Source organism: Rhipicephalus microplus, chromosome 7 (assembly GCF_043290135.1).
Source record: "Rhipicephalus microplus isolate Deutch F79 chromosome 7, USDA_Rmic, whole genome shotgun sequence".
Classification (NCBI taxonomy): Eukaryota; Metazoa; Arthropoda; class Arachnida; order Ixodida; family Ixodidae; genus Rhipicephalus; species Rhipicephalus microplus.
The window spans coordinates 25025472-25042313 of record NC_134706.1 but is presented as its reverse complement, the minus strand read 5'-3'; the positions used below and the strand labels follow the sequence as shown (position 1 = coordinate 25042313).

At 45.6% G+C, this 16842-nt stretch overlaps 1 protein-coding gene across 11 annotated transcripts in view; it reads left to right on the top strand.

Moving 5' to 3' along the window:
- lqf (epsin homolog lqf) overlaps positions 1–16164 on the top strand; it is a 49143-nt gene extending 32979 nt beyond the window's left edge. For 8 of the 11 annotated variants that reach the window (XM_037431047.2, XM_037431043.2, XM_037431044.2 and 5 more), the window contains 5 exons: positions 5187–5379; positions 7378–7474; positions 7933–8067; positions 9818–9982; positions 12499–16164. In XM_037431047.2, coding sequence (XP_037286944.2) covers positions 5187–5379; positions 7378–7474; positions 7933–8067; positions 9818–9982; positions 12499–12848 — 940 coding nt within the window. In that variant the 3' untranslated portion in view covers positions 12849–16164. The remainder of the gene's footprint in view (positions 1–5186; positions 5380–7377; positions 7475–7932; positions 8068–9817; positions 9983–12498) is intronic. The other 3 variants (XM_037431050.2, XM_037431051.2, XM_037431052.2) reach the window with 3 other exon arrangements.
- Positions 16165–16842: the final 678 nt, after the last annotated feature.

The following is a 16842-nucleotide window of genomic DNA, read 5'->3' as shown; positions in this document are numbered from 1 at the left end:
ACCGATGCCGCTGCCACTATTGTGATTATCAAATTACTCGTGCTTCTAAGAAAAATGGTTCGCGCAGATACATGGAAGTACATCTTCGCGTATTAACAGAAGTATTGAGCGGTAACGCGGATATGAGCGCGACTCGTGTGCTGCCGTGGTACACTAAAGAGATCAGAGAGTGTTAGTTCCGGGCCAGAGCAGGCGCTGGTTCGGTATACCCAGGACGAGCCGCGTGCGTCACACTCCTCTCTTTCAATAAAGGCTCCTCCTCCGCCAACATTTCACATGCCGTTATCCAAGCATCTCTTTTCAGCACGTAGCCTCGCTGACGAGAGCCTGTCAACGTTCGCGCTAATTTCTCAGTTTCGCTCCGACAAAAACCAGCGATAACTCAAAAGGAGGACGATGAAGGCACAACCGAATGCACAGTCACCGGTAGTTTTCTTAGGTTTTATTCGCACCTTAACATGAACTAACAAGCCCAGCTCTTCACGCTTGTATCTCGGTATGATAATTCACGCATTGTGTTGGCATATTAGCTTTAACTACGAAAGCAAGGCCGCTCAACCACGGCTAACGAATGTATGACTGGCGGCTGGCCAGGCTGATGTTTTCCAACCAAAAACAAAACGCCTGTAGAGGGCGCTACCTGTGCCGTTACTGCTCATGCGCAGTAGTTTTCCCGCAAATGGTCAATTGTCAGCAGGTGCCGCATGCCCTTGACATTTTTCTCTATTCTTTTTCTCCCCTTCCCCCTCCCCGTGTAGGGTATCATATAAGCCTTTCTTTTGCCTTTCTCTCCCTCTCTCTCCTTCAGGCGAAAGCGTCGGCAGGGTGCCTTGTCGCATGGTGTTGTACACTGGCACCGAAGAAAACCAACAAGTTCCCTACTCGACGTTGCAATCCTTAGATTGGGTGGCATAAACCCTCAGTGCATAGGAAATATAGATGGGCTTCACCACTGCCGCTCCCCCACCAGACCTGCTCAGTGGGAGCATAGTCAAAAGTTATCCGCCTTTCTGCCTCCCTGAAGGACCTCACTTGTCGCGGGTGCTTCAAAGCAGAAAAAAACAAGAGCCCTGGTGCCTCATTGCTGTCCCCGCACCAAAGTACTTTCTTACACCACGCCGTGCATTCAGCAAATTTCATGCCACTTCGCTTCGTTGTTACTGGCTGAAAAATCTGCAAGATTTTCAGGCAGTAGCATGATTTTAGCCAGTTTATGCAGTGAGCAACGAAATAAATATTGCTCGGTTTTGTGGTTTATTGAAACCGATGACGGATATTCACAGCTGACTCCGAGAGAAGAGTTTGAAAGCGCCCGCGTCCCCTTAGAGCGAGTTTGCAGTGATTATGAGGAACACCGTCATGGGGTACTTCAGAACATTGGTGTTCGCGCATTTCGGTGCTATGGAAATGTGCGCTTGTCGTATATAAAGGCGGAAAGCGAACACGCGTCCTCAACTCCTGCCGCACCGTAGTTTTCCCCAGAGTAAATAAATGAAATAAACACGCAGAAAGTACAAAACAGACTTCATCTCATTCCTGTAGGTGTGCCTCGTTTCGTGTTTGTGCTGTTTGTTGTGATGGGTTCATACGAACAAGCGCAGCACGTCTGAAGCTCCGTATATTTCACGGTAAAAAAAAAAAGATATTCACAAATACCTTACCCACGCACGTCTGCTCAGTTCGCTCGTATCGCTCGTTTGTCGTTCGTTTTTCTGCTTTCTTCTGACTGCCGTCGCACAGCCCTCGCTTTTCGCTATAGTCCGTGGGGGGTGAGGAGGGCGACAAAGACGTGCACACATAAAAGAGGGACTTTCCAAGAATTCGGCCTTTCTTTTACCGTGAAGACGCTCACCCCACCCTCTCGGAGGATACTGCCGACCTGTTTTCACGCTCTCCCGCGGTACCGCGCAGCCTTATGAGACTCTGAGGGGAGGAAGGCTTACAGATGACGGTGCATGGTTTGAAGTTAGAAAAGACGTTTCCTCCTGAGGCAAAATGTTTTCGCACGTCGCATTCGGGGAGACAGGGAACCTTCAAATTCAGCGCTTTCCTTATTTCTGTTTAGGTGGCGCTAGGGGAAGATTTTCGTTGTAGTGATAGGAATAATGTGAATTTCGCAATATTGCTGCAGTTCTTGTGTGTGATTCGTGTGCATAAGTATACCAGGAGACCGTAACTGTTATAGTTTAGGCTATGCATGCTTAGATTTCATTGCTATTTCAAGATAACAACGACTTTGTTGATGTTTACGGCACGATAAATTAAGACAATTCGCGAGTTTTGTTTCGCATTTCTGCTTATTTTATTGAAAAACGCTACGTTGAGGAAATAGATCAGGGGCTCTAGTTTATCTACGTGCAAATTCAGCAAACGAACTTCAGTAGTTCTCCGCAAAAATGGGCCACGGTAGGTCTATCTAATGAGAATATTGCCCAATTTAGATCAATATAATTAAAAAGTGAGCGGGCGTACATAAATAAAATTGAGCACTCAAACGGAAAATGCCATCTTCTATGTACACCCAGAAAATGAATTTTCTCTAGCGAATAGGTGCCGAAAAGTACGCCTCGACATTTACTAAATTTGTCTCTTTTCAAAAGCTAATCAGCAATACAGTAAAAGTGCTAGAATAATTTGCTACGTTGAGGAAATAGATAAATATGTCTTAAATGTTCTGCGCAAAGAACAGTGCTGTAACTGCAGCAGATTTTTCAGAAAATGGTCACTGCTGACACACAGTCAGACCAAATCATGTAACTAGCGCTTATTCTTGGCTCTCCCTACCCAAATGCTAAAAGCTTACTTATTTTTAATAGATATGTTTAAAATGTACAAAAATTAAGCTTTTCAATGACACATAAACCAACTATATAAGACAAGAAAAACAGCCGCCACGTCAGTTGGAAAAGTGACAAAAACGATGTGTTCGTGTCGCCGGAGTGAGACCGCCGCCTTAAGTTACCTTTATAATGAATTTTCGGATATAATGAACATGTTTTCATGTAAGATGCAACATTGTTATAATGAGGTTTGAGTGTATTAAACTGCAGCCCTCAGTTGTTCTAGGAGAAGCAAATAAGGAAAACTTCATTTTTACGTGGTTACAAGATTGGTCATCTCATGTCCTCTTCTGCTTTGCTCGCTCGTAGCATCCTCGACCTTTTCTCTGCGCCCGATGGTGTTGTCCTCTGTGTTCTGTCAGATTTATTCGAGATATCAATGGCCTTCAAAATTTCTTCCACTGTCTTAGAGGAAACCCCCCACATCAGCCTTTTAAAATCCACTGGCACACGTCTCCAAGTGATGCCCCTCTTCAGCCTTCTGCTGGGTGTGGTTTCAAGGACGGCAGTACCTCCTCGTAGGCGACCACTGAATCTAGGAGAGAGTTTGTGGATTTGCTTCCTAGAGGCATGAAATTGGCACCCCTCCCCTCGGCGGGGCAAAAACAACTTAATTCTCACTGCAGAGCTGATACCAGCCTCCTCAAAATGAGGGGTGTGGTTGCTGCGAAGGTAATTTTTACATGTATTTTTTTAAAGACAGCCTTTCTTGGGAATCTTTGACGCAAAAGTTTTGGTCTGTCTGTCTGTCTGTCTGTCTGTACATTTGTCTGTTTGTTCACCATTTGTCAGTTTAAGCGGCACCAGATGATATTTTTCAGGGATTCCCCAATAATGTTTGGTAGCTGCTGTTACGTGGGTGCAGCGATCACTCGAGCACTGTACAGTTGTTTGTGTTTTGGCCTGGTTGGATTTTTTTAAGTTTGGCTTGGGGGGAAGAGGGGGGAGAAGGGGGGAGTTGACACGGTATCACAGCATCCGCAAGTTTTAGGCCAGAGATGTCGGCGGCAGCTTTTTTGCTCTTTACTGTAGTGCTAAACTCATTGCAGCTAGCTGGTTAGAGTCATCTACTTCATGAGCATGACCCATCGTGGTGGTCCAGCAGTATGGGTGCTCGACAGCTCACCTGGAGGTTGTGGAACGAGTCACAGCCGTGACTGCCACATTTCAATGGATGCGCAATGCTCAAGGTCCGCCTGCTCAGATTTGGGTGCACGTTGAAAACCCCAGGTGGTCGAAATATCTGGAGTCTTCCCGCTACGGCATCTCTCGTAATTATATCGTGGTTTTGGGACGTTGAACCTGTACAAAATGTTATGTATTAAAATGCATTTCAGTTGGTTGGTTCGAATCTATGATAGGAATGTGTAAGAGTGTTTTCATAAGCTGGTAAAAAGAAACAGACCATGCGCCGTGTACCCTCAAACTCTAAGAGACACTCATATAAAAAACAAATAAGTATAAGAGACAGCAAGCAATATGGCTACAGTTGACGAGAGAGTGCATACGAGGTACCCTGCTTCCAAGAATTGTCTCGTATAAGAGACAAGAATTGCTGCCCATTGCATGCGTCTTATAAAAAGGGTTAAACTGTATTTTTATTTCTACGTTCAGAGATGGTTGTGCTTGTGCATTCTGCCACGGAAGTGGCTGTTTGGATGTGTTGGTAAGGCGTGACACAGCATTTGAGTACATGCTTGGAGGAAGTCTGGAAAGGAGACTGGAGACGCGTCAGCGCCAACTTCCAAGATTCGGAAGCCCTCACAATATGCTAGCCAAGACAGAAAAGAAGAAAAAAAAAATTGAAACAAAGAAAGAAGAGAGCGAAAAGAATAAGGGAAGGAAGGTATATCTGGCATGTTCTTCTGGCATACAACATTGATTGTTACGCGCTTTGCTCGCATTATCGCCCCGTGCACAGTACTTTCTGGCCATTAACAGTTTGTGGCTGTCGGCGCGACATAGCACTGTTGATGGGAAAGGGGAGCAGGCCCAGTTTTCGAGTAATGAAACACAGGTGAGCCAGGCGACTCTTATTGGTTGCCTGCAGAAGGTGCACGAAGTGCTCCCATTTGCTTTAGAGTGGAGAAACTGAACGTTAAACCTATCTACGCTGACCATTTTTATATTTTGCCAAAGTTGGGCCGCTTGTTTGCCTTTTGAAATTTGCATTTTTTGTTCATTGAATCCACAGCTTCTCTCTCGAAATGCACATGCAGTATGTGCTTAGGCACCCGGAACTGTAAGCACATAAACTTTTTTTCTTTCAATTAATCTTCTACGTTTTTGGAGACTGAGGGCGCTTTTCGCTCACTCGTCCACTGCGCGTGACCGCCGCGTTCGCAGGACCGCGGCCATGCCCAATGGCGGAGCGTCTTCGTCGGGGGCCGGACCGTCTTCGTCCCATCACCAGGTTGGGGCGGCAACGGGCCTGGACGACCTGCTGGGTCTCAACCTGGGGGCCTCGGGGGGACCCAGCGGTGCCGATCCACCGTCGGTGACGGATCCCTGGGGCATGCCACTCTACGACGGCGCGCAGGTCAGTGCTCGTAGATCATGAGCGAGGTAACACAGAGTATGAGAAAAAAGAACTAAGGGTAAACTTGTTTCTGCAATTTTTTAAATTAATAATTATTCATTTATTAGTAACCTTAATGATTATGAAAAAAAATACTTCAAAAAACTGGTTTTTCAGAAAATTTTTGGCCTCCCATACCCGTGTCTCCCCTTAAAGTGGAGCTAAGCTTTTCGTTGTACTGTGTGGCGACCTCTTCTATCTGTCGCTTTCGTATGCCAGCACGAACTTTTTTTCTTCTTCTCGCATGCCTGATTGTTATAATAGAGTTACTTTCTACGAGAAAATAAGTTTTTATATTTGGAACTTTGTTATAAAGGTTATTCCTAACACTGTCAATTGCAAGACTATTCTTCATGTAGTACTTTGTTATAACCGATATTTCGTTACTTTTCGATGGAGGCGAAAATGCTGTAGGCCCGTGGGCTCAGGTTTGGGTGCATGTTAAAGAACCCCAGGTGGTCGAAATTTACGGAGCCCTCCACAACGGTGTCTCTCATAATCAAATGGTGGTTTAGGGACGTTGAACCGCACATATCAATCAATCGATCAATATTTCGTTATGTTCATGTTTGTTACATTGAGGTTGAGTGTGTTTGTCTTCTGGTTTACTCGCAGAAAACGTGCATCGATTCGTCTAGTGGGGGATACCATAACTTTGATAGGCGAGGGAATCAGTACGCCGAAGAAAGAGGAAAAGAAAATGGAAAGAGAATCGAAGAAAGAAGGAAATGTGTAGACAGATTGAAAAAAAAAAGGAAGCTATAAACAGAGAGAGAACAAAGGGTTTAAGGAAGGCAGGCATTAAGAGAGAGAGAGAAAAAAAAAACAAATGAACAGAGAGACGGACAGAAATGGAAATAAACAGACGAAAAGAAAAGATGGGACGAAGAGAAAGAGAAACAAAGCAGGCCACCTAGATCTGCACTTCGGGTGTTAAGCGGGTTATTGTGAGTTTTACAGCTTGTGTATCTTTATACGCTGACTGCAAACATGCTTTTCTTTTAATACAGTACATTTTTTTTCTAAATGCTAGGTGGCGATCGCATTGCTATAGCAGTGGGGCGGATGCGACGAATTGGGCGTCTTGAGGCAACCTTAAGACATTTGCTTTTTGTGCGCTTGTTTCCGAGGGGGGGAGCAAGTTGAGGCAGTGAGTTTTAACGCGGAGAAATGATCTTTCCAACTAGCCTGAAGCAGCGGCACCTTGACGCACCGTTGTGAAGCAACAATTTTTTGAAAATCGGCGTTTTTTATTTTTTCTGCACGATTGCTGCGATAATTCTCGCCACCTCTGCAGACGCACCGAATTTTTTGAAGCACTTCTACACAGTTTTCAGTTAGATCTTTCGAAATCCGATAAAAGAAAGGCTGCTGAAACTGAACATGTTTTTCAAGAATAATTTTTTCCATAATCCGCTATACGAAAGCCGCCTCCCCCCTTGAGTGAATGAAACCGTAGTATTTATTGTGCGGAAGTCTGATTATATTGAGTAGCAAATTTTCAGTTTGAATTGAATAAAAAAGCAAACTAGTTTAAAAAACTCGAAAGCTGAGATATTCGCTCACTCTTATTTGTATTACATTTGCTTTTGTACAACTGATACCACTTAAAATAAAACTAGTTGCATTTGTCAGGTAGACATCATTAATGTTGATATGTCACTCCCTGTTTATCACTTGCTATTATTTTCATGTCTAACTTTTCAGTATTATCCTGATGTTATGTATTGATTTATTGTTAATTAAGCATGTTAGTCATTGCTCACAAAAAATATTTTTTTTAATTACCCCACTCATGTAGCCAGGACGTCCCCCTGTCAGTTTCTCGAAAACTTTGGAACCTCGTGATGAACTATTCTAACCGTGTAACTAAAGATTTATTTAATGAACTTGACTTGAATCATTTAACTGAGCTTTGCGCTGCCTTTGCCCTTCCTTTTACATCTCTTTGTGAGCCAGGCTGCAGCTCCAGACCCGTGGTCGTCACCCACGGGCAGTCGGCCAGGCACCGTCGGTCAACCGAGTGACCCCTGGCAGTCGCCAACTTCCAAGCCAGGTAAGCGCTCTTTCGGCTGGGATCCTGTTTGGGGCTGCGTGTGGTGTCCTGCACTTTCTGTCTCCTGCACGCAGGCTGTGCCACAAAGGCAATTCAAACCGCATAACACTTCAGAACACCATACAGAAATCTGCAAACCTATTTGGTATTCCATATACCCTAAAAAAATCGTGCAGGTAATTTTTCTAGTAAACCAAAAATGAGCCATCAAAAGCTCATAGCCTCTGTTGCATACTTGTTCCTTATTACGTAAGGGCACCTTTAATAAGGCTGCGTTAATACCAAATGAGGTGAGTTTTCAGAAGTGTTCCCCTCATATGAAAGGGTGCCTTATAATGTCACGATTAGTTCGTGAATGCGGCCGTCACTCCCCCTTGTTTATTCTAAGCCTCCCATGGCCCTTGTGTTGTAGCTCTAAAATGCGCATCTTAGTTGGTCAATCTTATTGTCTGGGACAGCAAATCATGGAGACCCATGGTCAACCAGCCAAGACCCCTGGCGATCGTCGGCAGGTGGGCCCACAACCAACGGAAATGACCTAGACGAGTTTGACACCTTGAGCAAACGGTCGGCCGCTACCAGCCCCATCTCTGGTGGGTGGAACCTCCTCTCTGTACTTTATTTGTATTCTATGTACTGCGCACTGTGTTTGTATCCTATAGTTCGTAGTAGAGACCTTACTGGGATCTTACAGGCGGCTTGGCCACGCGCTCCTGCAGTGTAGCTCACACAGAGCTCGATTGTACATCTTGCAGCAACCTAAGACCCTTTAACAGTGGTCAGTGAAAAGTGGTCACTGGGAATAGGCAGACAAGTACGCATTTTACTAGCCGTTATGGGACTTGAGGAACCCCTTAGTTTCTTAGATACTGATTGACCAGTCATCGGTGTGTGATGCCCGAGTGAAATGGTAAAGTGTAGCCTGAGTTGTAGTTGTAGCCAACACAGTCCATCAGTGCGCGTTCATAATGTGTCCAGAGACACGCACGAGTGAAAATCGTTTTCCTTCTGTTGGTGTATTAACGTTGCATGCACCGGTAGCGGGTTCTCTAAGGCATCTAAAACAATGTGGCATGTTTATATTCCTTCTTCGTTCTGTTTGTTTAGTATTCCCATTTTCCTGGTGCGTTTTGAAGTGAACGAAACATTTCTCACTAGTTTTGGTAAGCAAGAACACACGTGCATCATTTTCAACAACCATGCCATGAATGTGGCAAAATGGTAGCATCTCTCTGATATCTCATTGAATCGGTGGCTAAAGTAGGATGCAGTCGTGTGGACAAAGTCCCTCGGCTGTTGTACAGCATGACGTGAAACGTCTGATTTAGTGTATCTCAATCGCTTTGCTGGGCAGCTGTTCGAATAATTGTGCATGTCCATATTACCGATTGACTGCGTGCTTTGCCAAGTTTGCACCTTTTGTCGCAATTCATCGTAGCGGCTCTATAGTAAAATCTCACTTATTATGAATTATTAGTTGTGACGATGTATATGTAAAGCGCATAGTAGGGATGCAAAATGCTTGAACTTATGAAAACTGAAAAAGAGGACATGAAGTGGGCGTGTTAGCACGCAACTTCTGTTCTCTTCTTTTGTCCTCACCTGCTCAAGAGCATTGCATTGTTACTATGTCACATCGCCTAGGCTGAACCTCAACACTGGCTAAAATTCTTCTCAGGTTTATTGTTATGTTGTGAATGGCAAGGTTTGGGAGTGCTGATAGTCCAAAGCGGCCCGCCTCGGCCAGCAATAGTGCGTACAGCTAACCAAAAGTGTTGTGTGGCTGTCCCGTGACCTCCTTTGTTGTCTCTCACCTGCGTGTTTTCTGTGTTTTATCTCTTCCCTCTCCCTCTTTCCTTTCCCCTTTGTGTCTACCACCGCCGTCCCACACACGCTCGTCAACTTTTCCGTGTGGCGCAAACGTCTCGTCTGCTCCGATCACTGCATTCACCTCCGCCGTTCCACGTCACCGCGGCAACCGTGGCGTCTCGTCCCAACGTGCGGTCTCGGCGTTCGGGCGAACGCTGGTGGCTTATACGGGTGACATCACTTCATTTATGTCTTTATACACATACTTTGTACATGTCTTTGTATTGTCTTTGTGTGACTGAATATGTACATCTCGAAATTACTATCATGTGCCATCATCGTGCTGCGTTTCAAAACTATTCTTATGTGTACCTGCATGCCATCAATTCAAATTTTGACCCCGTTGTCAACAAAATTCATCGGTGTTTTTGCTACAAACATTTTACAATGTGTGTTCCATGACCCGGAATGTCTTGCCAAAATTATGTGTCGTCTGGTGGGGGTGCATGTTGCTGGCGTGCGCTCGGTTTTTAGAACAAACTGGTGTAGTTGGCGATGCACTGGCATTGGGTGGGTTACGCCGTGCCTTGCCAAGTGCGGAGGAAGACGAACTGAGCAAACGGAAAACGCCGGAGAGCTTCCTAGGTCCCAATTCGAACCTGGTAAACTTGGACGCACTCGTGACAACGCGACCTGCAGGTAAGGCATGCTGTCCGTCAAAAGTGAAGCCAGGTTATGCCAATAACTTCGTTTTGAATTTCAGTGGTGGGGTCGGAGAAAGTTTTTCTGCGCGTAATGGAACAAGTTTGTTTTAGTAATAAAGTGAGTGTGGGGGGAGTCCAGCTTCTCTTCTGCTACTAGTGAATTTTAGTTCGAAAGCGAATAGCGATTTTGGTTGAATAATTTTGAATCGAATTCGAATATATGACATATAAAGAAAAATGACCATATATATTATGTCCTAACTAACCTGCAGAATATTTTTTTTTGAAATGAGGACTCTATGCAAATGCCTTTTTTCATAAGTGATGCGAAACCTGTGCTAATTGTGCCAAACTGCGCCAACTGGAAATGACTGCGCCATACTGCTCCAGAAGGGTCTTTTTTTGTCTAGTTTGCCCCATTACTGCACCACAAGGTGGTTTTGGAACTGAAGTTAATGTTGACAGCACGCATTGTGAGCGCATGTCACATGAAGGTCGTTATCTTGTACACTTGCGCCACTGCAAAAGTACGGAATCGGCCGATCAATTATTCTGACTTTCACGCGATTCCGGCGGTGCCTTTTCTCATAACCATTGGCTAAGAACAAAAGCGATGTCGTGACTACTTAAAAGCATGCCTGTATGACACCTGACGAAAAGCCTGCATGTGTGGCGTAAACGCCGCTTTAAGCCTACTGCACATTTTTAATAGCTGGCAACTACCTGAGAGCGCTGAGGGGCAGATCGCTGCCGCCTCAAACTCTGTATGTTACCGTATTCAGTGTGCACCGCTTTGCAGAAATGAAAACAGCTTGGTGTCGCGGAGTTAATCATTGTTGAGGCAAATTTGGCCAATGGCAGCAAAAGGCATAAAAACTCGCAGGATCTCTAATGCACTTGCCTGAGATGACTGCAAGGGCAAAGCAATCTTTTTTTTTTTTCCAAGTTGATACGTTCAGGGGTGGAAGTGCTGCACCATTTATGCCAATCTACTTGGTATTGCCAATCTGAATGGTATGCATTCACGTGCTGTAATACAAAGTTTGGTATTACGACACGTGAATGGATGACAAACGTATGAGACTTGCGCAAAGATTATAAACATGATATGCGTGTCATGTAAACACATGGCTACATGCTACACTCATGATGCGCTCATCGCCGTTTCGCTAGCTTCACATGTACTGAATTCTGTATTACGTGACGCAAACGGACAACATAGGTAAATGGCACATACCAACATGATAATCACGACATGCATGTTATGTAACAACATGACTACATGCCACACTCATCGTGCTCTTACGGCCGTTTCGCTAGCTTCACATACGCCGGTATTAATAATGCGACGTCAATGGATGACGAAGGTATGTGACTGGGGCAAGCATGATAATCATAAGATGCGTGTCATGTGAGAACATTACTACATGCCAGAGTCAAGGTGCCAATACATTTCGACGTGACTTGGCACGCATGCGCGGCGGCATTCATTTTGTCGCGTCACTCCAGCGTTGCCACGCCAGGCGCCGCTTGCAGGCGCGTGCCGCGCTGTGTTTCTTTGACGCATGCACTTTTCAGCGCATCCGGAGTCCCACCGTCACCAAAAAAGGCAGTCGCAGTGCAATGCATCAACGCGAAATGCAGCATGTCGCATTGCGTGCCGGTTGCCGTCGGGCTGCGCCAACAGACGCTGGTCGCACCGGTTGCTCTTAGCGTCGGACTGTAGAGTGCTCTCGTTTTGCTAGCGTAGCGTCGCTGTGCCCAGCGTGCGCGCGTCGACGTTACGTTGAAGTTTATTGGGCCCTTCATGATGCACTCGAGGCTGTTTCCCTATATACCAAATATGGTGTTACGTGACGTCAAAAAATGACGAACCCATATGACTGGTGCAAACATGATAATCATGAAACGCGTGTCATGTAAGAACATAACAGCATATCACGCTCACAGCGTGCTTCGCAGCGGTTTTGCTAGTTTCACATAAACTAAATTTGGCATCACGTGACGTGAATAGATGACGAAGAAGAACGACACATTGAAACATGATAATCATGACACGGATGTCATGTATGGCATAATTTGTCTCCATCTTGTAATGACGTGGTGATATTAAAGTGACGTATACCTTTCTCATTTGTGCTTCGCATCTTATTGATTCCCACTGTACGTGGAATCTGTCAATTTTTTCTCTTCCTCCATGCTTGGCTTCTTGTCATGAGATGTCATGTGATGATGACGTCGTCATGTGACATCGCGTGATGCGACATCATGATGGCGTCACAGATTTTTTTGATCTCTGACATCATGATGATGTCACTTGGTGACATCACGTGATGGCTCTTTTTCATCGCTCGTGTTGACGCCACCAATGTTGTGGGACGTCTGCGTTGCTGGCAGTCAGTTTTCACGTTTGAGGCTTTTTCCTGAAAAGGTCAATTGCAACAGAATTTGTGCAATAGCATGCCTGTACCACTTTGAACTCTGGCATTCACGAGTGCGAGATGTTTACAGAAGACTTTCCATCTGCTGGGCCAGGTACAGTGGGCGTGGCACCGCCCGTTGCTGCAAATCCGTTTGCGGCACCGCTTTCGGCACCGACGACGGGGCTGGTGACACCTGGCGCAGCGGCGGCGGCCAGCAATCCGTTCCAGGCCTCCAAGCCACCCACAATCAACCAGCTGCGACTTCAGAACAACAGCTTTGCGGCAACGCCTGTTGCGCCGGTCGTTCCTGCGACGACTACGACACTCCTGACGCACCCGGCTGCTCTGGTTCCACAGCAACCGCTGGCCCCACATGGCGGTTACGTGGGGATGCCTGCCGGAGCGACAGCAGTGGGCCAGCAGAACCCCTTCCTCTGAAGGCACTCGCAGCAGTAGTGGGGGGTTCTGCTTTTGCACTAGGACTGCGATTAAAAAAAAAAAAAAAAAGAGCGCGACAGTCGGGCCTGCTGCTGGCGTACCTGGCAGTGTATTGTCGTCTTTGTTTAAAAAAAAAAAAACATTTTGCGTCACTCTGGAAAACCCCTTATTTCATCTTAGTTGGTGCGTGTGAAGAGATCCGAGATGGTTTTGTGCATTTAGTGTGGTGATGTTTCATTACATTTCTGTTTCTCCCTCATGGCGCGAACGAAAAGAAAGACGACGTGTCAGCAGTTACTTCTCATAGGTGGCGAGCTGTGAACTATACTTCTTTTACCGTATCATGCGAAGCCGACCAGACTGATGATCTTGCCTGACCGTCAGACAAGGCACGATGATGCGATGTTTTGTGCTTGGGACATCTTCAATGAGGTGTGAAAGTGTACGGTAGAAAGTGAAGGGGTTGGTTATACATCGAGAAGTTTTAATATATATATATATACACATAACATTATACGGGGAACAGAATTGAGCACGGTTGCAGTTCCCACCCAAGATCTCCGAAAAGGAATAGTCGTGCACGTTAAAATATTTGGAAGTGGTGCTTGTTTTTTCTTCATACTTGACAGAGCGTCGGTCTTCTTCAGAATGACTGAGCATTTACACGAGATAGGCACATAAACGTGTTGACGGAGCGAGATGTAAGGCATGACATCGTACAAGACTAAGCTCCCTTCCCGCGCCATCTCATCGATGTGTCGGGCCACTAGAGTGACCCTGTTGGGGGTCCGTGGAATATTGGAAGAAACGAAAAATTTGCATTTCGCAGACTTTTTCCACCATGTGTTTATTTTTCGTGCAGTGTTGGCTGTGAGTAAGCAGGGTCCATGTGTTGGCGAATGTAGTGCCGAGTGTTACACATTGTGTTTTGAGTTGTGAATGGGCCTGACAAGAAGCGAATGAAGATGGCTTTAGTTGCAGAAGGTTGCGCTGCCTCGTTGAGCAAGAAGGGAGTCGCGACTTCTCAATGTCGCCACTCTGCGAAGTTGTCACAAAATACCACTGCGGCAAAACATCTGCTGGTGGTGCTTCCTTACCAAGGCATTGCTCTCGGTGGCCATCACAGCAGTTACATCAAGTGTGAGCGATCCAACGAACTTTGACGCCTCAAGCGTGCGCGCTCTGTATTTTAGAAGCTGAAAAAGAACGAGCCAGCTTCTTTGGAGGTGTCTGCATGAGGGAGTTTTTGCAATTGTGGTTTGTGAAGCTCTTCGTGTTTACTCCGAGCCCCATAGGGGCTTAAGTGGGTTACTCTGTGGTACAGGGTAACCTGAATGGCTGTCTCTAAAACCATGGTGGGTGACTTAAGCACCTATCCCACTTTTTGGACCTAGTTGCGAGTGTCCCTTGCTTGATGAACACAGTTTTAGCTTGGCCGTGCAGTTTTATCGTACACCATGTGGTTGAAGCTGCATAGGAAGAGAGACCATTTGCTTCTTTACAAGTTCAGTGCTGGAGAACTTGAAGAATAGTCCAGCCTGTTCATTATTTTTTACATTGTGTTAAAACAAACATCTCGCACGATATTTCGCACTTAGGAGCGTCTGCGCGCAGCTCGGGGCCATTTGCTAATGTTTTCGTCTACTTGCCATGTCGCATCTTACGCTGCGACAAATGTTGGTTGCTGGATTTCACCCCTAAGCTCTGTCTTGTGCGGGCGTACGTACCCGTGCTGACTGAGGAAATCCAGTGAAGGCTTTTGAAGAAAAAAAAAAAGAAAGAAAAAAATTGATCTGCACGTTTATGGCTATCACTAGTTACGCTTTTCAGTTGAGCACTTTTTACCATACCACTATTATTGTCAGCCTCCTGATGTGTACTGGGGTTGCGCGCGCCTTTTGCAACACATTGAAGCTCGCCGCCGTGACGTATGGACTCTCTGGCGGCAGCAGCGAAAATGAGCGTCGCTCTTTTTGTGTGGGTGTATGGCTGTGTGAAGCCCCAGCTTGCTGTGGGGCCGGCTCGTGTCATTTTTTTCAAGCATGAATGTACTAGCATAGATCCTTTGTATCACCTGTTCCTAGTTAAAAGAAGATATTCGCGCTGAAAGCTGTCCACCATTATCTACATGTCTGATGTGTGGGCTTAGTGTACAAAGCTGCATTGTATCTATTTACTTTTTACAGGACGGGGGCGGGCTTTGATAGTGCACCTGCATAGGTGATTGTGCCACGCTAAGAACTAACGTTTACGAGCAGGGTGGGGTCGTTCACTTGAATGTATCATATGCAGGGGGCACATGCTGGTGTTTATGTGTTAGCATTTAGAGGTGTTGAATACGTGCTTTGGAAAGCACGATGTGAAGGATTGTAACCTTGTGTAGACTTGTACAAAAGGATGCCCGATGAGGGACTGTGACGTGTGCGGGTCAGTCAGTTTCTTGTGTGGCCGCGTGGGTACGGATGCCGCTGACTCTGCTCGAGAATGTAGTCGCGGAGCCATAGGTGCTCGGCAGCTTGCAGTGTTGAAAAAAAAGATGGTGGATGAACAAAGTGTGTGATCTTCCACTTGAATGCAGAACTGTCTTGCATGGTCAATTACCACTATTGGTATGGACGTAAACAAATGCCGTGTTGAGTGAGCCTCCCCAATCAGGCAATCGCCGATATGGTTAGAGTGGCCTCCAGCATTTGCTAGCACGTTTGCAATCCACTGCTTTTCAGCTTACATCTGCGTTATGGTGTCAATGCAAGAGCCGTTGATATGCATCATGGAATTCGACATCCCTTATGCGTTCAGCACAACAATCCGTGAAACGTGCATTGCAAGCGTTTTCTTAAATGATGAGTGTTTGTCTAAAATGTGAAAGTGTGCTTTGTTCTAATGAGGGCAGAAAAAAAACTTATGTTAGTGCATGTGGACTTGTTTTCTGCTAATGAAATGAACTACTTCTATTTACAGAGTTTTATTATAGCTTTTATAAATATAGAGTTGCTAATTGCTTATACTGCAAGTCCTTTGAATGGAAGATGTGTGACTTATTGCTCCTTTAGTGAAGATATTTTGTTCATTGTTTTGAATGTGTTGGCGTGAGTGAATGTACGTTCAAGTGTGTTGCATACTCTTGTTTCGAATGACTGAGAAACGTTGCATGGTGTATCTGTTGCAATGCCGGCCAGTGCTAACATTAAAAAAATACGTTGCGGAATGTTCTGTCAGCTGTGGAACGGAAGGGGAGGAAGAGATGTCTGTTGTGTGTCACTCAAGAGGACTGGTAGGAATGCAGAGATAAAAATAAAACGATGCGCTCTGTTCATTTAGTGTTTGACATGTGCTCTAATATGTTTGTGTCGCAAGCAATGAGTCGCGATTAACTGGCCCAGGTGGTCTAAATTTCCGGAGCCCTCCACTACGGCGTCTCTCATAATCATATGGTGGTTTTGGGACGTTAAACCCTACATATCAATCAAATCAATCATCGCGATTAACTGGGATTCAGTTTGGGTTATTGCTAAACATGTTTGGTGCGTATACACGGCAGGCCAAACATCTATTGGTATATTAACCGAGCTCGTCAACCTAGGTTCAAAAGAAAACTGTTTTGCAAATAGGTAAAATTGCAAACTCGCATCAAACCTCGCACTAGTAGCACTAAGTAAGTGCTTACACGATGTTGCCGACCTTTAAAAAAGAAGGCATTGCCAGTGACTTACAGTGTGCTGAAACCTGCTGGAAGGTACTACTACTACTACTACTACTACTACTACTACTACTACTACTACTACTACTACTACTACTACTGCTACATAGGAGGGAACCACCCACACTCCAAAGGAGCTTCACCCCTAAAATCAGATTAAGTTGAATCCCATTGCAGGCTGCGTCCCCACGGCTTAGGCGGCTTAGGCACTGACGTAGGCAGAGGAGGGGGGCAGGAGGGCGTTGGCCCATCCAGTCACCTAGGAGAGGGGTGTAAAGTCATCCTCATGCAGTA